Consider the following 22860-nt stretch of genomic DNA (forward strand, 5'->3'; position numbering starts at 1 on the left):
TCAATATTTTTTTGACTTAAAGAGTAACCTTTTATATAGTTTTGTTATGTTTTGGTGTTAAAAAGTAAATATTCCGTTGTATAAAAAACAAAACTGAATTTATGTGCACCTGTTCAGGCTTAACACGGTATAGTTGTCCAGTGTTATATTGTGATACAAGCCCATAAATGCTGGAACTAATGCCTCCCTTGTGGCGCAGCGTTTGACGACGTACAGTCGTTGTAGTGGCAGGCCTGATTGATGGAGATGACTTCTGGAAAATCTTTTCTTACTGTGTCAACGTTGTTTTCTGATTGCGAAGTGAGGATCCCGCGGGGCTTTTGAAACTAGCACTAGATCCCATTAGACTGCTGATGTAGCACACGGGAGGCACGTTTCATCATGTTGTCCTTTGAGAGGAAGAAGAACTAATCTTCAAACTTCATACCCCCACTTTAAACTACTCTCGGGAGACAGGCCTACTGGTGAAATAAAGGATTTCGATAAATAGAAGTGCATTAATTTTACCACTATTTTTTAGTTCATATATTTTTACTCCCCTTCCTGTGTCAGTTAAGATGCAAGTTTTCTGTATTTTGTTTTCGGTGCACTCTACAACTGCCTGCACACCACGTTTTCAACAATTTAAGAGTTCAAAACAGACGCAAAAGAAATATTTAAAAACATCTATTAAAAATTACTAATATTTTCAAGGCTGTTTCTCATTAAAATACATAAAAAGACACGTGCTTACTGAACAGATGTGTGGGCGCTAATTAAAAATCGTGTGTATGTATTAAAGTACTACCACAGAGGCGTCGCTGATCGCTGGCACATAGGGCTCGTGCCCTGATTTTAGTTGACAGTTCCTTGAATCCCCATTTGGTGTCTTGAAAAATTAGAATAGAAAGCCCTGATTGATTTCATACTGAAACGGCGAAAATTTCAGCATATTTACTGGAAACAGATTTGCTTGCTAAAACACAGATGTATAGTTGGTTGTTGACACGCACAAAAATGCAAATTTCTTAAAACAGAAATGCTTATCAAATTAAAGACGTGTTCTTACTAAACACAACTGTGTGTGGGGCTTACTAAATACAAAGAAAGGGGTTAGGTGTAATATATTTAAGATTTAAAATCTGTTTGTGTTTTAGTACCGAATACTAAGGCACAAACAACTAGCAGTAGTAAGTTAAGTGATCTCAAGCAGAAGGTAGGCTTAGTTAACAAATCAAGTCGGTCTTTTAAGTGAATTTATAAAACATTAGTGGCTACAATATTTATGTTAAAAAATAAATAACTGGAAGAAGAAGGTAGGATAAAACCATTTAAAACTTAAATCTCAGTAAACGTCGCATCACCGGCGGAAAAAATCGATAGTGTACCATCGAGATATACGAAGATTAAGCCTTTTATCCTCTACCCGACCTTGTTTTTTTCGATTTTCTCTCTTTTGTCGTCCAGCACGAGCTGAATGCTGCAACTCCAGTAAAGGAAGGCCTCGCGCCTCCTCGTATTCAATCAATTGACTCTTTATTTTGTAAGTGTCACGCGTTGCAGATTTTCACCGAGCCGGTTGCTACTGTATGAATGCCTGTTTACCGTGTAGGGCAAACACAATTAGCTTTCGTTCGACCTGCCTAGATCGGTGCGTTTATCGTACTAATTTTTTTCTTCCCTTCACAACATGTTTCTTTCATGATGGGGGGAGGGTGGTTGACTTTTTTTTTTTACGATACAGAATGCGTATATTCAACCTCTTTCTGAACTGCAGCTGAACTGAAACGTTTGTAGCACATCAAACTTGCGCCCGCTTCTACATCTTTTTTTTTTTTTCCAAAACTTTTGATGTATTGTTAATACTATGTTCTGTTGTTGGAATGTGGAAATACATGACCATGGAAAATATTCATGATTTTGTTACGTGTTGTTGTTTTGTTGAGATAAAGATAATTTAATAATTCAATATTTAAATAGCGTTGTACTTAACTATTTTATATTACCTTTTGTAAATGTTAACGTCAGTTGTCTCTTGCCCCCAGTGATTCAGCGGTTAATCTGCAGATTTACAACGTTAACAATCATGTTTCAATACCTGTGGTAGGTAGAGGAAACATAGCCCACTGAGTAACTCAGAGCTTAATAACCAATTAAACTTCATTTTTTCAAAGTATTGTTTCTATAATTATGGCCCGGCATGACCAGGTGGATTAAGGCGTTCGACTCGTAATCTGAGGGTCACGGATTCGAATCACCGTCGCACCAAACTTGCCCGCTCTTTCAGTCGTGGGAGCGTTATAATGTTACGGTCACTCCCACTATTCGTTGGTAAAAGAGTAGCCCAAGAGTTGGCGGTGGGTGGTAATGACTAGCTGCCTTCCCTGTAGTCTTACACTGCTAAATTAGTGACGACTAGCGCAGATAGCCCTTGAGTAGCTTTGCGCGAAATTCAAAACAAACAGTTTCTATAATTAGTTATTGCGCCATCTCTAGGTTTAGTTTTGAATTATCGATTATAGCGTACAAGTTACATTTGTCTAATTTCGTAATATTCTAATTTTGAAAAAGCTAAAAGCTAGCCTGATAAAAAAGCATTTTCTATCTTTTCATAATGTCATTGTCAGTCAGTATATAATTACTTCATTGTAGATTTTGTTTGAATGAATATGTCAATAGAATCACACACACAGTGAAGTATAGTGGTTAACCGTATTTCTGAGTTAATCAACGGTTAAAAGTCACATGGATGCTATTTTTGTAAAATAATTTCTTGTAACACTCAGCACTCGTTTCTCAGCAAATATGCCAGGTTGTGCATTGTAAGGTCCAAGGTACTACTTAATATGCCAATGCTTTTATTTGTGAGGACATTATAACCAGAACGATCTCTATGGGACAGTGGTATGTAAAATCTGAGACTTGATTCCCCACGGAACAGTAGATAGCCTGATGTGGTATTGCTTTAAACAACATAACTTGGACAGCCATGCCAGCAATTAGAATGAGAGTGGTTTCATGGGTGCTAAATGGTTGCCCTCTTTCTGGGTAGAATGATTTCATAAATCTTGAAACTAAAGGAAGAATACAGTAAAATGTATTTCAAAGAAAACTAACATGAATATTATTGAATTACTACATATAAAAGGAAAGGGTACCACATAAAATGCTATATTCATTTATAATGCCTCTGGGAGCATAGTTAAAAAAATGTAATATGCTTACATTGTGATTCCATTTATCTGCCCTTACCAAAAATAATTAACAGAAATTTGAAAACAAATCCTTAATTGGAGATTGCTAATATGTGACTTGGTTATCTCTCCTGATTCCTTTGTATTTGAATTTTATCTGAAATTTGTAGTAATAAAATGGTGTGAAAAGGCATGATATTTCTTTTTTGTGGCCCATTTTTGGGCATTTGTAAAAATACCATTTTCCTACATCAACCTGGAATGGTGATTATGGAATGATTTACATTTTCATTATTCTGATGGTTTTTGCCATTCTTGTAGCAATTGTAATTAGTGATTTATTCTTGTGTTTTTCCTTAGGAGAATTGCCACCAAGTTTAGGAAATAGCAGTAACATCCTCTCTGATAAGATTAGAGTGGAGAGTCTCACCTCTCCTCTACCCAACTATCCTCCTTTCCAAAATGGACCTATAAAAGATGAGCCAGTGACTTCACTTTCTTCTGAAGTGGTTTTAAGTTCTTCTATTGGACTCCCCACTAATACTGTATGTGCGAGTACCCAAGGACTGTCTTGTCCCCCTCTTCAGGTAACAATAAGTGGTTCAAGGGATTCTTTAACCACGTGTGTTAGTTCAGCAATCTCTGCAGTGTCGGCTACCTCAGCAAATAATTTTTCAGAACTTAGAGAAAACTGCCCTCCTCGCCTATCACCTGTCAACTCTGGAAGCCTTTTAAATGTTAACAGTATCTCTCAGACTGGATCTCCAATTGCCAACAATCATTCTGGTGGAAGTAAGAAGAACAGTGTTCGGTTTCCTCCTCCAAATCATACAGCTAAGTCACTGCCATTACTTGCTGCACACCTGAGTCAGACTTCTCCACACAATAAGAATATTTGTGCTACGATAAATGGTGTGAAAACAGGTTCAATTTCCAATAGTGACCTAAAAGGTGGACCAGCACTCCCTAAAACTTCTGTACCTGCTTCATCACTGTTTCCTTTTCTTTTCCATCCTCACACATCTCACGTGAACTGTCACCGTCCATCCCATCCCAACAAACAACAAATACCCCTCATTCTTTATCCTCAACCTCACCATCTTATTCCTCTCTTCTCTCTCACAGTCCTTCCAATTTTGTCGTTTCTCGATCCACCTCTTCAGTCAGCCATAGCAGTCTCTCTAATCACAACTTAGGTGGACGAGGTTTAAGCCCAAGTCTTACACCAAGCAATTCTCATCCAAAGACACCTACCCTAACAGTCAGTAGGGATAGTCATAGTAATAGTAGTTTATCCAGCCTTAGCCAGTTGAGCCATTCTCAGCATAGTAACAACAGCAAGGAGAGTGCTAGAGAAGGCAACAGTTCAAGAGGTAACACTCCAGCTCTGGGAGGAAACGGCCCCAACAGCTCTAACAATACACCTTGTTGCACCTATGCTACTGTTACTTATGGAAGCAGCGGACTGACTAGTCTCGTATTTACCAAGTCTCACTGTTGGGGAAGGTAGGTGTTTGTTTCACATGCTATATTAGTAAGTCCATATTGCAAGAACCTTCTGATTGTTGTTAAGACGAGTTAAATGGTATGTTTGTTACACTAAGATAAAGCATGCTCAGTCCTTCACATTTAGAAAATCCAAACAGCTCATGGGGAATGTTAGTGGACTAATGCTACATCTTAATTAATTTGTATTGGCTGAATTTTACTGTTTTTTGTCAACAAAACAGAGTTTTTACTGGTTGTACTGAGATATGTTCACAACCTGCCATTGAACTATGATGACCTCCAATCGACATAGTAGCCATTTCAGCCACATGTTATGCAGAAAATAGTTAATCAAATGCAACTTAGGTCACAATCAAATTTGTTAAAACTTTTCCTGTTAGTCTGATTTTAATATCCAGGTTTGTAATTTAAACTATAAAACATTGATTAATTTCTCAGTTACAAATATTTGACATCTTCACCACTCATGCATAATTGCTAGTCTAGGTCAATTGAAATTAAAGAATTGGAGCCATAGCAGTTATCTGCGAGTTTGTTTATGAGCACAAACAACAGTTGGTTAAATGGCCAATGCCATGAGAAATAATAAAAGGATCTGAATTCAGAAGTATTTATTTCTTGGTAAGAATAGAAGTACTAATAGTTAGCCCCAAATAGCTGGTATTATGACAAACTAGGTGGAGGTTCTTTTATTAATGATTTCAAGTGTTGGTGTGATGACACCTGTTAAATGTAGGACTGTGTGTTTGAAGGACTCCATAAATCAAGAGATGTAGCTAGAATTTTTAATGTACAATCATGCAAATCTCTGAAAGTTTACACCCAAAATTTTTATACTTTGAAATTTAACTTTTACCTTTCATAGTTAAATTGACTTGTTTAAACTTAGTACATGCTGAATTAGATTCTTGCAAATAATTTTATTTTCCAATCATTATTCATACTGTCATCAGCTCAAACACCAATCCAGTTCTTGGTAGTACTAATGGACCTGCCTTAACTCGAACAAGTGGAAGTTCTAATTCCATCCCATTGCCTCCATCACTTCATAATAGCCATCATTCGTCTCCATTTGGTAGCCTTTCAGGTCATCCAACACTACATCCAGCAATGTTTGGTCCAGCTCTGCATCCAGCAGTTTCTCTACCCACATCAAGTTCTTTGGGAGCCTCAGCTGGACCTTCTCCATTTGTTGCCGGAGAAACTATGTTTCCACAACCAAGTAATTACTGAGTCATTCAACTTTCTTCTTCTGAGCAAATTATCTTTGTTAGTTCAGTTTTTGTATTCAGTCAAAACTTTGTAATTAATAAAACATAGTTGGATAATAAAATCATATGAAAGCAATAAATAATAAAAATGGCAAGTAGCCCAATAAATTACAACCAGTTAAATCATATTGTTTATAAGGTTAATCAGTTATTTCAGTATTAGTTAAACATATTTCATGAGTTGACCAGACACTTCAAAATCTTTTAAAACCAAACAAATTACAAAAAGTAATTTAATGTTAATGAATAACTTAAAAACTGAATGAAGTATCTCTTTTGTACATTACTGTTTCTTCTAGACCCAGATTTTCTACGTCGAGAGCTGGACACAAGATTTTTGGTATCGCATGAACGAACCCTTGGAATTCATCCACCACCACTTCACCAGCATCAGCATCAACACAACCATTTGCACCATCAACATAGCTCTTTTTTACCTCCACCTCATCTGGGTAGTCCATTGGTGCCTCCACAGCCACCTACTGCCCGTTTGGTCAGTGGTTTGGCAAATGAAATTACACTTCCATTGTAAAATTAATATTTTCTTCTTTTGAAGCACATTTCAGATAAATGCTAACATCACTTATTTTATAGAATATCTACTTAAATATTAATAAGGTCATACATACTGAAGTAAGCATGGTGTAATAAAAATAAATTTCTTGTGGAATAGAAATATCTATCTCTTAAAAAAGGTTTTGGACTAGTGTTATGTTGAGAGAATGGTTAGTTATACCTGTGTTCACTTTGTTGTAATATTGCTTATGAGAAATATGTTCCAAGTTCTGCTTTTTTTAGGAACTTCCTATAAGTTGTTATTGGTGATGTGAAATTTACTGTCAGCTGTTGGTTTTATTATGTATTTTTTTATATTGAATGCATTGTTGGGGAGTTAGTCATACAGTATTTTTTGACATGATGGTTCCACATAATACATCTCACCTGGTGGCATTTGTTGTAAATACATCGTGGTTACGTATAATGTTCTGTCAAAAATTTGAGTGTACCAAAGTTACTGCTTAAAGTCATGTGATACTTAGTGCTAAACTTACTGCTTAAAGTCATGTGATACTTAGTGCTGTGATGGTAGTAGAATGAATCATTGCTTTTTGTGTTACTACTAATAAAGGAAGTTGATAAAAATTGTGCACAAAAGATACATCCATGATGAATTGTGTTCAAGACATTTTAGTAAGAAACAAAATCAGATATATCTTAATTCTGCATTACCTACTGTAAGCAAATTTCATCTTGTATGGTGAAAAAAAAAGGTTGAGGTGAAGTGATGTTCATGGTATGAAACTAATAATTCTTTTGGATGTTGGTATAAAAGACTGTTTGTAGTACTATTCCAGACATCATTTTTTTAAGGAAGTTAGTACTCTTACAGTAATTCTTGGCTGTGGCACCCAACCTTCAAGGTTTTTTAACAAATTCTGTTGATACTTGTGTTAAATGTAAGCCTAACCAAAACTTGGTTCATAAAAAATTTGAAACACTCATAATTACTTATGTTATAATTTCATTGTTTATCAGGGATGATTTCTAATCTTTATGAGATTGAAGTAATGTAGTATTAATAAATAAAATATTTACTTTGATAATTTTTATTAGTTTTTAAAATTTCCAGTGCTGACTGAATGATGAAAACCATTATTAAGAGAAACAACAAAAAACTTCAAAGAAATATTTTTATTGTATTTGACATTTCAGCTTCTGACTTTTTTGAGGATCTTTGACTGTCACAGGTTCTGTGATGTTCAAGAACCCTCAGAAAAGACATAAACTGAAATGTTGGGTAAAATAAGAAAAACATCTCTAAACTGTTTGTCATCTTCCTTGAATATAATTATTTTAATTATTTTTAGGTGGATGCTAAATAAAACATGACTGGTATTTTTCTGTTTCATTTTAGTTATCTTTTTTTTCATGTTACAGTATGACAAGTTTCCTAAGTTGGAAGGTCCTTTATACAGCAGGAACACTGTGAGTGAGATTGAAGTCTTTGTATTTCTAAAATGGAATATTATACAGAATGTTACTGAAAATTTCTTCAAATATTAAATCACATTTCTGGATGTTACAGTAAAAATTTAGAACATTCACTTTTAAATTTCAAGTTTTAGTGTTTTAAAATGTACCATGTAGTGAGGCCTTTTAGGGCTAATGAAAGTGACTTAGTGCAGAAGTTTCTGTTAATTAGTCCATTACAGAGTTAAATACTAGAAGAAATAAGTTCAGGTACTTAGAGAAAAGCATATAAATAAACACAACATTTTTCCTGAAAGTTTAGATTAGGTGTGAATGTGAATCCCCATAGGCTTTCATGAAATATTAAAGATTACTGAATCTTACTATTAGGAATAAAAACAGTTGGCATGTGTATGTCAAAGATTTGGTTATTATTCTGCATTCAGAAATGCAAATGATCTAACTTGTTTGAAGTAGGAGATTTTGAATAATTTATTTTTGTGACTTAAAACTATTTTTTGTTGTTTTTTGACAATAAATAATTTCCTCTAATTTTTTTAAAAATCACTTTAAATTATTGAGAAAGAAAAACATTTCATTTTCATTACCAAATGATTCATTATTGACAATTGAAAAGACAGTTAGATTTAAAACTATTTATTTATTTTCATCAGCCTCATGATTCATAAATGTGAATTTAATTTAAGGTATAAATATATACTATTTGGAGAAAAAATAGGCTTAACTGGAAAATTATATTTTAGAGTTTCTTTGCCCTTTCTTTCTACAGTCTTAATCAGAGTACAATGAAAGTAAAATAATCTGATTTAAAAAAATACTATACTTTCTGTAATTTTTGATAGCATTAATGTCTATAGTTAACCTTCTAGTGGTTATTGTGTTTGGAATATGAGGCATTTTAAGAACTTAACTAGTCAGAGTTTTATTTAAATTTTATTTGAAGTGAGTATTTCTTCTCTCTTTTTGTAGTCACTAACATTAGCTTAAAAATAATCAAGGATTACTTTGGTTTTCTGATATTTTATGTAACGGGGAGCAAGTACCTGTAAAGAAAAAAAGACCATTACTTCAATAATAAAACATAATTTGTTATGGACTGCAAATCTAAGCATCTACAATTTCCATCAAAGTCAACAAAACAAAATATTAAATTTCTATATGCTTGATAATCTCCAGCAGTGTTTTCTACTATGAAAGTATGTGTTGAAGGGTAATAGAATAAAAACAAAAATTAACACTGTGGGTTAGATATTAGATGTAATAACAAAGTGCATGATAAAATGTAAATAGCTCATTAAGTATAACAAAGTTTGGAGGTAAAGAGCAACCAGTCTTCAGGTGGGTTTATTGTTGTGTTAGGATGTGCTGAGTTTTCAGTTTACTTGTTCACTAGTAATTTTTTTGTAAAGCAAAATCATGGACCTTAATTTTGTTTGCTTCTATAGTTTGGACTACCTAGCTATGCTGGCATGTCTCCAATTCTTAGTGGTGGTGCCTCTCTCTTTACACCGCCTGCTCATATACCTGGCTTTCAGCCCAAGGTAAGCCTAACTGTTTAGTTACCAAATTTATTTATTTATTTTTTTTGTAAAATGGAAAAGCTTGTACTTCTTAGCATGATCATAACTTATGCTCTGTGATGATGAAAGAGACACATCATCAGTTACAATAAAAACCTACAAAAAGAGAAACTATTGAATTAAAAAACTCATTATAATAGTCCACCTATAAAAACTACTTTTTTCTGGTGTTTATACCACCTATTTCTTTTGCTTCAAGTAGTATCTACATTGTTTTTAATCTATAACATTGAAGTTATAACTTATGTAAAGTGAAGATATTTAAAAGAACTTTTACTGAAATCATTTCATTGATGGATATGCATGCATATGTATACAGGTGATTTTACTCAGAATGTAAAATTACTAATGGAAAGTCCATAATAGTATTGAACTCAACTTTAATCTAAGTAGCACCCAATTCAACATTGATATGATAATGTGGTAATATTTAATTCAACTTGAGTCTGTCGTAACATCATACCATCCAACTTTGCTTTGAACTAACACAGTTTTGACCTGAGACTTAAGTTACATAAGTAAACAGTAAAATCCAGTTCAACTCTGAAGTGAGTGTTGTAGCAGTAACTTCCAACTCAATTTTTAACTGATACTGTAGTAGCATAAGAAACATTTAACATTGACCTGAGACTGTAGTGACACAAATCCAGAGTAATATACAACTTTACTTTCAACTGAGTCTGTAATATTATAATTCCACTGCTATATCTAACTAAACTTTGCATTGAGATGGCAGCGATAGTACATTCCAACTTAACATTGAACTAATACTACAATGACCACAGTATCATCCAAGTTTGAAAACTGATTACGTTGAATACTGTTTATGTATTGAAGACTGCTACAAGTCTCAATATGTTCTATGTTTATACTAATTAATATTTTAAATGTAAATTGTTTTGTTTTTCATTATAACATATAATGTTTCATGTTTGAACATTGTAGTAGTAACATTTGAAGTATTTTTGTGTTAATAAATATTTCTTACTTTGAGTGTACAGTAAACGTCTCAATATCATAAAAACAGTTTATTAACTCATGTTTATTAGTTGACAGAAATTCAGTAGAAGGGTTAAAAAGAAAAAAAAAGTTATTTTATGTGGTTAATTGTAATTAGAATGGGCAATAAACAAGACATAACTTAAATCTATTTTTGATTGTACATTGATAGATGAATCCCCTTGTTAAGACCAAGAACATGGTAAGTTATTTCTGTACGTTTAATATAGACTTTGAAAATAACTGTGTCATGTGTAGTTCTACCACAATATATATATGTTTTGACATAAAAAAATGTAAATTGCAGATTGTGAGAGTTGAATTTCTTCTTCATTCTTATATTTTAATCCATTTGGTTTTCTGAAATGTATTTGACTTAACCACATTCTGTAATTCATTTTATTTCTGTTGAATTTTAATAACCTTTCTACAACTGCAGTTACTGTGGTATTTTTCAAGTTAAGCCATTGAAAACTGGATAAAGACCATGCCATGCATCAGCAATGAAAGGTTGCAGGTTGAAAAAGAAGGTCATATAATGCCATGTTGGCTAAATTCAGTGAAGTATTGTGAATACTGCAAGTGAAATAGAGAGTTAGGCAAAATAGTAAAGAAAAAATTAGATCAAAATTTGTTTCCAATTTTAAAAACTGATATGAGGTATACTGTTTGTAAAACAAGTTATTAAATCAATTAAAAGTGACCCAACTACTGTTTAATGGGGTCATTATGTAAAAATTTAAGAGCTTGACTACATAAAGGCCATAACTATGTACAAAGACAATGTAACAAATGTTTATAGCTGAAAATTAATTTATTAATTGTTTATGTTCTGGCCAATATCCTTTGAAGTTCTGCAGCAAGAGAGTGCAAAATATTCAGTTAATTTATTTATATAAGTAACTTCATTACATTGTTTTGAAAAGAACTTTATATAAACATGTTGTTTATATAACTTCACTGTTTATTTGGTGATTTATGTAAAGCTCTTATCATTATCTCAATTCCCCATCAAACTCCTATGCTGTTCTATCTCTGTAGTTTACAAATATATTCTTAATAAAAAAATGTTATGACTCTGCAGTTAAATCAGTAAGAATTTAAATATACTCTAAACACTCATTAACTGTACAAAAAATTAATTTATTATGAATTTAAGTATGACTCCAGAGAAGACACATTATGTAGTGAATTTAATAAGAACTTAAGTATGACTCCAGAGACGACACGTTAAGTAGTGAATTTAATAAGAATTTAAGTATGACTCCAGAGACGACACATTAAGTAGTGAATTTAAGAAGAATTTAAGTATGACTATATTGAAGACACTTTCCAACAGAGCAATAGATTTTATTAAAACTGATCTAAGCCTGTTCAGATTGCAATTTTGTTTTTTGGAAATGGAGGTTTGATCATTATTTGGGTATAAAGTTTTTTTCACTAATTCAATTTCTACATATACAAAACAGCTGACAAAAATGAATGTTCTCTTTCTTCCTCTGTAGAAGTCTGGACGATGGTGTGCTATGCACATAAGGATTGCCTGGGAAATCTACCACCACCAACAGCAACAGTCTGAGGTCCACAAACCAGGGGCAACAGGATCTGCGTCAAATAAAAATCCAGCTGATCCCCTGCGGCCCCCTGTACACATGCTACCACACTCAGTGCCTAGGCCCCATGACTTTCACATGTCGTTACTGCTGAATGCAGCAGGTATAGAGTTACACTAATTCACATATCATATTCAGAAGTTAGTAGAGTTGAACAAAACAGTGGCAGGATTACACTGTTCTGAAGCTAATGGATTTAAACAACTCTCACTGGCAGGGTTACACTATTCTGGAGTTAGTGGATCTAAACAACTCGCAGTGGCAGGGTTACACTTTTGTGGAGTTAGTGGATCTAAACAACTTGCAGTGGCAGGGTTACACTGTTCTGAAGTTAGTGGATCTAACCAACTTGCAGTGGCAGGGTTACACTGTTCTGGAATTAGTGGATCTAAACAACTCTCAGTGTCAGGGTTACACTATTCTGGAGTTAATGGATCTAAACAACTCTCAGTGGCAGGGTTACACTGTTCTGAAGCTAATTGATTTAAAAAACTCCTAGTGGCAGGGTTACACTGTTCTGAAGCTAATTGATTTAAACAACTCCTAGTGGCAGGGTTACAGTAAGAAACAAAGACACATTTTAATATTTAATTAGATTTCATTTCATGTGAAACTGATAACCTTTGGAAAGTTTAAACAGGAATACTTTTTTTTTGTAGTGGTAAACCTTTCTTAAGGAGAGGGAATTTGTGCCCATGGTAGTGAAAAAGTTAAAATACAATTAATGTTATTTTTGTGGTTCAAAATCTTATGTTTGTATTTTCACAGCCACTTTGTTTATTGTTGCAAACTAAAATCTGTGAAATATAATCAAATTTGTTGCATCAAATTTAACAGTAAGAGTTAAAGCAAAGAAAGCATCAAGAATTTCAAGATGTTGTGATTGAAAATGTTTAAAACAATCTTCTGGGAATTTAAAAGTTCTGATTTTATGCCCCATAAAATTAAAAACAGTTTTTGTTTTATTGGATATAAAACCAATTACTTTTTTTTTTTTTTTAAGGTACCACACCTGGTAGAACTCCTTTTGAAGGTTCCTCGCATCCTGGAACTTTCCTGAATCCAGCTGCAGCCCATTTAAGTGAGTTTTATGTTAAATTATGAAATGACAATGGGCTGACACTATAGAAATGTTGAGATCAAAGCTTAATTTAAAAGCAAGGCAACAGGCATGGGTCCCTTATTCTGGAGGGCCTGTATACAGTTTTGATTCACTAGAATTTTTATGGTGCAGACATAATAAAAAAATAAAAAATTATATTGGTTTACATCTGTTATTTATATTATTTAATCTAAAGTAACTTCAAAATGGTATTACAAAATTTACTGGAAGATGTGACAGTAGCACTTAATATTTTCAAGGCAGTTCTTGGTTTTTCAGGATTTCCTTAACTAATCCTCTCAGGATACCGAACAATGAGGACCTGAAGGGCAGAGTTATCCTTTAGATCCTTTCATTCAGCCATTAAGCCTAAATTTTCTTCACAAAATAAACCTGGATAGTACTAGGGTGATATTAACTTTGGGCTATAGCTGTAGGTATTTCTGAGTGATTCTAAAAGATCAAGCTGTTTATTTATTTTGAATTTCATGCAATATCTGCACTAGCCATCCCTGACTTAGCAGTGTAAGACTAGAGGGAAGCCAGCTAGTCATCATCAACTCCTTTACCAATGAATAGTGAGATTGGTCATCACTTTACAATACCACATAGGCTGAAACATGAGAATGTTTGGTGTTACGGAGATTTGAACTCGCCCACCCTCAGGCTACAAGTCAAGCACCCTGACCACTTGACCATGCCAGGCTCATTATTCCTCCTGATGAATGGCAGATGGCTTTGACTAATTGTCTCCCCGACTCTTAGGCAGCATTTGTTATATTATATCAGTTTGTTGTCCATCCTGGGAGGTGTGTATATCTATGGCTGGTTTGACTGTTTTTTTGCTATAAGTGGAAGGGTATCTGATTACAATTTACTCTGGACTCATAGTCTTAAAACCTGTGTTGCTTCTGGCTACTTGACTTCTTTGCCAGAGGGTAAATCTTTGGAGGAATGTCTAATGAAGATATAAGTTAAGATTCTCCTTCAAATTTGAACCTGTGATCCTCAGATTATTAGTCAAGTGCCCTAACCACATGGCTATGCCAGGCCAAAATCAAACTTAAAAATAGAAAAACTGTATTGTATTATAGTTTCCACACTTTTTTATTGACAAATAGTTCAGAATTCCCTACACCTTGAATCTTTCCAATGGCTAAGACTAGATTTGATTAAAATAATAAAGAAGTGTTAATTAATTATTCTGTAACTTTATAACACTGTATACTTTGTATAATGACTAACTAAAGGAAATACAATAATCTATAAGAAATGCTGTTAACTTCACAAATGTTTATACTATAGATATCGTATTTTGATTAAGTAGCAGCTACAAACAGTAAAAATGTATAATAAATACAGCATTGTTACTTGTAAAAGGTTAGCATTCTAGATTTTAGCCTACAAGACTAAGCAGCCACTAAAGACAAAATACCTAACACAGAACAGATGTGGATTTCTTTATTCATTTTTTAAACATGACAACAACCTCAGTTGTTGGAGTCAGTTTTAAGATTTTAAGCAGTATTTGGACTTATTGTCATCCTGGGCATTTGTTAATACCATGTCATAAATGCAGTTTGAATAAAGTGAACAAAATTTAAAATTAACACAAGGCCATGGTTATGTATAACTACCATTATTAGTCTTGAAGGAAAAAAAAGTGTAAGTGTGTGAATTACACACAAATGAATGCAAAATCAGTTTTCTTTATATGGCTAATTTCAGGTTTACCACCTTTTGCACGACCCAGTTATTCAGGTTTTGGAGGACCAAGTAATAGTTTTGGAGGAATCTCTTCCTTAGGTTTGTAGTTTGATAATGCAAAAACTTTGAAGTGTGGTATTTTAATATTATATCCTAGTTTTAATTATTTACTAGCACAAGTACCATTAATTTTACCCTTTTAATAACATTTTAACTATAGAAATGATTCAATGCATTTTAACCCTTATCAGTTCTAGTTTTATTCATTTAATGAATTATGATATTACGTATTTCTAAGTCACTTTATTATATAAAAATTGGTTTCATTCAATATCTACTTTTGATTAGAAGTTATTAACAAGTGAAGTATAGCATATTTTTGTGCTTGAGTACAAATGTGGGTTGATGGAAAAGCATATTTTGGGTGGATTGAATCACATTAACCTTGAATCTACCATATTTCAATTTTGTTCTGGATATCATTAAGTGATATGAATAAAATCTGAATTGTAGAGCAATTTAATTTTATTTTGAACTCTCACTTAAAAGGTGGATAATAGATTTTGGGAAACTTCTTATTTATAATTAAAAAAAACATTGGTACATGAAAACTTCATATAACTGAGTTCAATGTAAATAGTTTCAGTTGTGCTTTTTTTACAAACAAAACTTTTTAAATAGCTTTGTTTGGTTTGCTTTATATCTAGGACTAGGGAGTTCTGGGGTTTTTACCAGTCGTGACTCTGGACTGTCTAACTTAAGTGTTGCATCCCAAGATCCTTGGACCCATCTCCATAGAAACCCTCTTTCAATTCCCACACCATTAGGTTCTGGGGTTACTTCTAATCCTGCTCCATGGGGGGGACTGAAGGCAGAAGCAGAGCGGGAGAGGCTACACAGAGAAGACCAGGAAAGAGAACGGAAACTAGATAGGAAAGTTGATCGAGAAAGAGAGAAAGAAAAACAAAGAAAAGCTGAACTTGAGAAAGAAAGGAGAGAAAGAGAAATCTCAGAGAAGAATAAAGCAATTGATAGGTTAGTTGTTCTTTGTGGCTCATTAAAATAAGCTTTTCAGTGTGACCAAATCAATAACTAAAAACAGCATTATTCATAAAAGTGCTTTTCACAGCACAGATGGCATTGCACATATTGACAAACTTCTCTTATTTTAGTGCTTGGTTTGAAAAACTAATGTCTTATGTGTAAGAAAATTGAATCACATACAAAAAATGTAGGATCTGTTTTGTTTTTAAAGTATTATAGTATGGTAAATTAGTTTTTCAATATTACTAATACTGGTGTAAAATAAAGAGGCCCAAATGTATGGTCTCTTACATTACCTCCAATTACTTCCCTAGCTACTCCAAGAGAAGACTGCACTAAAAAACAAACCCTATTAGGACACTTGCTCATGGTACCTGACCCAACATGTGAGAGTCTATGAACACAGTTTTAAATATTCCAGGAAGGTCCAGGAACACAAAATTTCATGCCAGATTTGGATTAAGCTACCCTACAAACCAACCCCGAGGCATTTGTATCAGGGATACATCATATTAAAAACAATATACCTCCCTCACCTCACCAAATGAGCATGTTACATTTGGTCCTTCTGGGAGATGTTCAGACAAACAAATTCACAAGCAAAAATTAAATTAACATAGGGTAATTTTTATCTTGTCATGAGTTGGAGGTGTTTATTCTCAAATATTTTATTTTTGCACATAATCCAGAAAGGTTTTATTTTAAAGGATAGGTTAAATGCAGTTACAAACTAAAGTATAACTCACATTCTTACAAACTTTGTCAGTGATGCCATACTTCCTTCCATTTTGTGATACTTTTGTACATTTTAAGACACCTTAAACTATTCATACAATTACTGTTATATTCCTAACTCTTTTGAGCTTAATATATAGTGTGTATTTTGAGCTATTAACTATTTATTAAAATAATACTCAGTCAATACATCTTTTGTATTTAAGTAAAATCCTGAATTTTTATTCTTTATTTAAATGGGGCAGGGGTATTATTTTTCAGTTGTTTTCCCTTGTCATGGCTCTAATATTACACATTCCAGTTAAGTCTTAAGTGTTTTGTGCAATATAGTTACTTGCAGGGTAGAATTATCTTAAAGCAAAATGCCACAACACAAAGAGAGAGACAGAGAAAAAATTACAAATTAATTCATAGCTTACTTTGGGAATTTACTGAGCAATTGATGTTGCGACAAACAAACCTGACACCAAATTGAAATTATTGCTAAGGACTCATCATTTATTAGGAGTCTCTGTAATTACCTTCTGAAGTTGGAATAATGAGCAATATATTTTGTTTTGATTTGTTTTTCTTTCATTTTCTACTAATACAACTTGATGTAGCTAAAGCTGGTATCTTTTACCACAAACAGGTTTTGCAAAAGTTATGAAGTTTACCTAACACTTATTCTGTTGTCGTATGTAGACTGCTATTAGTATACAATTTTTTTCTTGTTTTGAGGTAGAAAACAAGATAAATATATCAATCACAAATGCTATGTAACAGGATGAAAGTATGAACACACACACACACAAAAAAGAAAATTCTTGGAAGTCAATTATAGAAATTTATAAACCAAATGGAGGTGGTTGTGTATTTCTTTTATGAAATATTTATCACACATTTTATTTTATTTTTACAGAGAAAGAAAAGAAAATGAGAGACAAAAAGAAAGGTACGTTTTCACACTGGAGTTTGAAACTTTGTTTTTAACTTGTTTAATTACTCATATTTACTATATATATAAAATTCTATGAAGAAAAGAAATAATGAAACCCAATGTTGCATCACATTACCTTTCAACTATTATAGTCACTGTATTACCATATTAGGTTTCACGTGTTTATAAATGGTAGAATACTTACAGTATTAAATGCACCTAAAGGTTAAATAGTAGATGGGTCCTATTGGTACATCTCAGCTTTTCTACACTCTAAATTAAAATAACTAAAAAAAAAAGAAACAATCATAAGGCCATCCTTTATCATTCATATACTTAAACCTTTTCTTGAACTCTCTTAAATTTACTGTTTCTAGAATGCCAATCACCCTGTTAGAAAAATAAAACTGTCTTAGCTGAAGATGGCTCCTAGTCCTACTATTCTGTTAAATATGAGTAAAAAAATGATGCATCAACACTGTCAATTCCCATTACAATCTTAAACACCTCAATCCAGTCTCCTCCAACCCTTCTTTTTGTAAAGAAAAAAATAATTTGTCATATGAGAAGCTGAAATCTCTCAACTTCTTTATCCCAGATACCATTCTTGTGACCCTTGTCTGAATCCTTTCTAACAATTCAATGTCTTACCTCGGGTAAGGAGTCCAAGACTGCATGCAGTACTACACATGTAGCTTAACCAGTGACATATCAATGAAATTATAACCTCTCTAGAGTTTTATTCAGTATTTCTGTAGATACAACCTTAAAATCCTAGTTGTCCTACCACTAGCAACATCACTCTGTTTGAATGGTTTTAGAAACTGATCTACTATTACACCATGATCTCTTTCCTTCATAACACTGTTAAGATATTCCCATTCAAATTATAATAACCAACATGTAATATGTTGTATTTATTATAATTAAAACCCATCTATCATTTATTTGGTCAAATCACTAAATGACCTGAAATTCTTTTGTAAGACATCCTCTTAACAGTCAACAGCACCCAAGACCTTAATATCATCAGCAAATTTAAGTAATTTATTGACTATTTCTTAATTTATGTCATTGATATAAATTAAAAAAGAGCAAAGATCCTAACACTGAGCCCCAAGATACACCACTTACAACATTAATCCATTTTGATTGAACTCCATTTGTAACAACCCTCTTATTTTCTTCTATCCAATTCGCTGACTTGTGGTTCACACCTGTAGAGATGATTTTTTACAAGCCTTTTACCTGGCAAATTGTCAAATGCTTTCACTAAATCTACATATACAGTAAATTTTTCAAAGAATGTCAAAAGATTGTAAGGCAAGATTTTCCCTTAGTTGAAACCATGTTGACAATCAGATAAAATTTTAAACTTTGTTTCGTGACTTTGCAAAGCATCTTTCAACAGAATTTCCAAAATTCTGGACTAATTTATAAATTATAAAAAATTTATAGACTAATGGGTCTATAATTACTGGGACAATTTTTATTACCTCCTTTTAAAAGATGAGTTACATTTGCTAACTTTCAAGCATCTGGTACCTGCTCAAGAAAAATAAACAGTAGTAAGTGGCTCTCGTATCAGATCTTCAACCACTTTCAGTATGCTCAGGGACATATATCTATTCCAGCAGCCTTGTTGTATGTAAACTTTCCAGTCTCTTCTCAACCAGCTCAGTTTTACAACACAGCCATGTTGTAATAATTAGAGACAAGCTTTCCTTTATCATCCCTCAAGGGTACTACCCTTATTCTAATATTTTGTTTAGCCCAACCCTTACTGTTATTTTTATTTTCAGCAAACCTTTTGATGCCTTCTTTTCCTGTTTCACTAACTTTTTTTGATATTCTATAATCTTCGAAGTCTCCTGTCATGGCAGTCAATTTAAATTTCTTAAATTTATTATGCTTTTCTCTAATTTTACCTTGTAAACATCTTGTGAGTGAACCTGGTTGTTTACTTGCACCTGCTTTTTTCTTTTTATAAGAAGCATGTTTACTTTAAATTTGTTTTTCACATCAGAGCAGTGTCTCCAACTAGGTGCAGCTGCTTTACTCATAACAGCTAATTCTTGTCACATCCCATCAGAATTTTTGAAATTTGTAACCAAAATATTATTATTCCTTTTCTCCACATTGCAGCAAAACATCAGACCTAGCAATAACTATATCTTTCTTTCTTACTGAAGTTTCTGGCTGGGTGTTTATTCCCAGCATATGTCACGGGAGAACAACCTCATGTGGTCATAAATTTGCATACTCTTCTGCTAAGTTAATAGTATCTGTGCATCACCACTTGGGAAAGCTGGTGTCAGTTTTATCATAACCACATATTTACTCAAAATACAAATGGTTATGTAGAAGATGAGTTAGCATTTTAATACAACCAAAAATTAATGAATAAACTAAATGGGTAACAATAACTGAATGATAAACATAATTGTAGAATTTGCTTTTATGCAATGATTGGTTTGTTGTATCAATGCACAAGTTATGACTTGAACAGATGCATTTACTCTGAAGTCAAGCTAAATCACTGATTACACACAGACTGGTGGATTTGGGGTTGAATACTTATGCAACTGAGAATATTCTTAATTTTCTTTGGACATATAACACACTTAAAAGTTTTTTTTAGATTGTGTAGATTCTAAATTGAATGTTTCATGATTGGAAATTTTGTAAGGCACTGCAAGATGGCTAGGTCAGGTCACTATACTATCATAGTAATGCAGGTTAGCTAGGTAAAATCAGTGTGTGTTGTATCAGTAACACTACGTGGCTAGATAAGGTAAATACTGTGTCTTTCTTTTAAATTTTATAATAAAAATCTTTTTTTTTTCTTCCGAAAGTGATTTTGATTTCCATATTTGTATTATGTTTTTTGTTTAACCTAAAATAATAAATTCTAGGGAAAGGGAAATTCGAACTTTTCACCAAATAAACAGCACAGAAACCCCTCCAAATGGAGAGATAGTGGAAAGAAATCGAAATAAAGAGAGAGATTTAGAAAATTCTAGGGATCGAAGAGATAGAGGTAATTCTCGTTCTCCTGTCCGACATGGTAGAGAAGTAAACATGGACAGTGCCTTGGATAACACAAGTTTCCTCATAAAACAAGAATCAAGACTAAAGGAACAAAACCCCCAAGAAGGCACACCTAATGCTTTGGCAACTACGTCACTTGCTGGTATCTCTGAACGTGATAGAATACGAACTCTCGAAGCACACCATTCTGAACGTGGTGGGAACTACATGATGAAATCAGTAGGTCCCACAACGATAAAACCAGTTGACCATGCCCGACTGCTTGAGGGGATTGCTGTAGTGCCAGATGGATCAAGTTCAGAAAGGATGACTGCCACTCTCATATCTCCTCCTGTGTGTTCCACTATAACAAACACTATTGCTTCTACTCGTAGTCGCAGAGATCTGTATAAACCATTTGATTTTACTATTCCACGTAATCTAGACAGGGAACAATTCTTCCAGAGGTATGCTGCCCTTAATTCCGTTATGTTCCATGAGAGATTTCGTGAGCCAGAATTTTCTCGACAGTTCTCAGCTTCTTCCAGTGGATACAACTTCTTTCGAGAGGGGGACCATTCTTTACTCTATGAAAGAGAGAAACATTCTGTTGACCGTACAAAACTCATTCCCCCACCACCACTGCGGTCTACTGAAACTCACTTTCCTTCCTCCATTGGTTTAAGTGGAAAGTGTCATCCAAGTTCTGTAGGTTTTCCGAATAGCGGAATGACTAAAAATGGCTCTCCTGCTAATTTTGTCAGTGCCGTTCCTCCTCCCCTTATTCCCTGTTCTACAGGCCCATCAGATTGTAGCTCTCTGCCGAATCCCTCTCATGTGGTGCAGCGCAGTAATCGAGGGTCTCCCCCCCTGGTTAGTTCCAAGCTGGGACAGAACTCTGTGGCTCACCTGGAGAACTCCCATGATCCATTTTTTAATAAGGAGAAACAAAATGAAACTCTACACCCTACAGAGGTTAGCTCACTCCCCAGATAACACATCTTAAAACCTAAAGTTTCTCCAGACACACGAAGGAATGTGAATAATGACTGATAGTACTGACACAGATATAAATAATCAGTTTCTTACATAAGTCATTTTTCTTGAATGACATCACACTTCCCTGCACATATCGGAGCAGGTTGATGACTGCCCCCTTCACCCCTTTAGCTGTAGCAGTTCAACTACCTTCATTAAGTTACTCTCATTTATGATAAGATGTTGCTTGTTGTTGTTAAAAATTGTGATGAGTGTTAGATTTAAAAAGTATTTCATACTAGTGGAAGTGAAGTGATTTTAAGACTTGAATCTTGTACAGTAATCTTTCAAAACCATAAGATGGTTGTTGTTTTTTACCACCAGTTCTTTCACTTTTTGATATTTATTATTTGCTGGCCAAGGTTTTTTACACACAAACACAATGAGTAATAGTGTTGTCATTTGGTTGCCTTGGGTGGTTGTATATTTAGAGAAATGCATTGTTTTACCTCTATTTTCTTCAATTTTCCTCACATAAGTCAGTTAAGTTTGGAAGTGAACATTTCTAAAGTTTCCATACAGTGAAAAGATAAAATCCAATATATTGTTATACACCTATGTATAAAGTCATCTATCATCCCAACTCCCAGACTCATGATTGGTCATATTTGTCATAAATACCCACATTTAAAAAAAAATAAAAAAGTATCCAGTTGACATGCATTGAAAATGCTATTTTGGTACTGTTCTGGAATTGGGGTGTATGTTAAACAAATAATTGGTCTATAATTAAACAATTTTCTTTAAGTTCCAATATTTATACTTTATGGTTAATATTTTTCTCCTTCATGTGAAGAAACAAGTGAATTTACCATTCAATTAGTGCTTGTAATGGTATGAAGTTTATTTATATGTCAAACATTTTATAGGCAAGTTAGGGGACTTTGTGATTTGATTATAATCAGTTAAGAAATTTAAGGACTTAAAGTCAGTAAGTTGTATATTGGAACTGTTTCTATTTAGTGTATAGAAGAATAAATGCCTTGAGAATGTGGTATTTTGGATTATTACACAACCTCCTATCAGTGGATATTATTTTACAAGTTTTCAACAAAACTATAGCTCTCAAAGATTATATATATTAATAATAAGTTTCCTTCATATGATGAAAGGACTGCATTATGTGCACATACATTCTTGTTTAACTT

General features: G+C 33.4%; 1 protein-coding gene across 1 annotated transcript; it reads left to right on the plus strand.

The window, feature by feature from the left end:
• Positions 1 to 3533: 3533 nt before the first annotated feature.
• On the plus strand, positions 3534 to 22722 carry LOC143255516 (uncharacterized). The gene is made up of 12 exons (XM_076511301.1): positions 3534 to 4679; positions 5636 to 5904; positions 6253 to 6446; positions 7892 to 7939; positions 9391 to 9486; positions 10697 to 10726; positions 12030 to 12240; positions 13141 to 13218; positions 14968 to 15045; positions 15654 to 15981; positions 17627 to 17659; positions 20560 to 22722. Exons 2-12 carry the CDS (start codon positions 5793 to 5795, stop codon positions 21668 to 21670), a joined length of 2319 nt encoding a protein of 772 aa, XP_076367416.1. The 5' UTR covers positions 3534 to 4679; positions 5636 to 5792; the 3' UTR covers positions 21671 to 22722.
• The last annotated feature ends 138 nt before the right edge of the window (positions 22723 to 22860 follow it).

This window comes from Tachypleus tridentatus, chromosome 7 (genome assembly GCF_004210375.1).
Source record: "Tachypleus tridentatus isolate NWPU-2018 chromosome 7, ASM421037v1, whole genome shotgun sequence".
Lineage (NCBI taxonomy): Eukaryota > Metazoa > Arthropoda > Merostomata > Xiphosura > Limulidae > Tachypleus > Tachypleus tridentatus.

Coding starts and splice junctions, on each gene's coding strand:
- LOC143255516 (XM_076511301.1), top strand. CDS start 5,793: ATGTTTGGTCCAGCTCTGCATCCAGCAGTTTCTCTACCCACATCAAGT. Junction 9,487..10,696: donor TACCTGGCTTTCAGCCCAAG/GTAAGCCTAACT, acceptor GTACATTGATAG/ATGAATCCCCTTGTTAAGAC. Junction 15,046..15,653: donor TGGAGGAATCTCTTCCTTAG/GTTTGTAGTTTG, acceptor CTTTATATCTAG/GACTAGGGAGTTCTGGGGTT.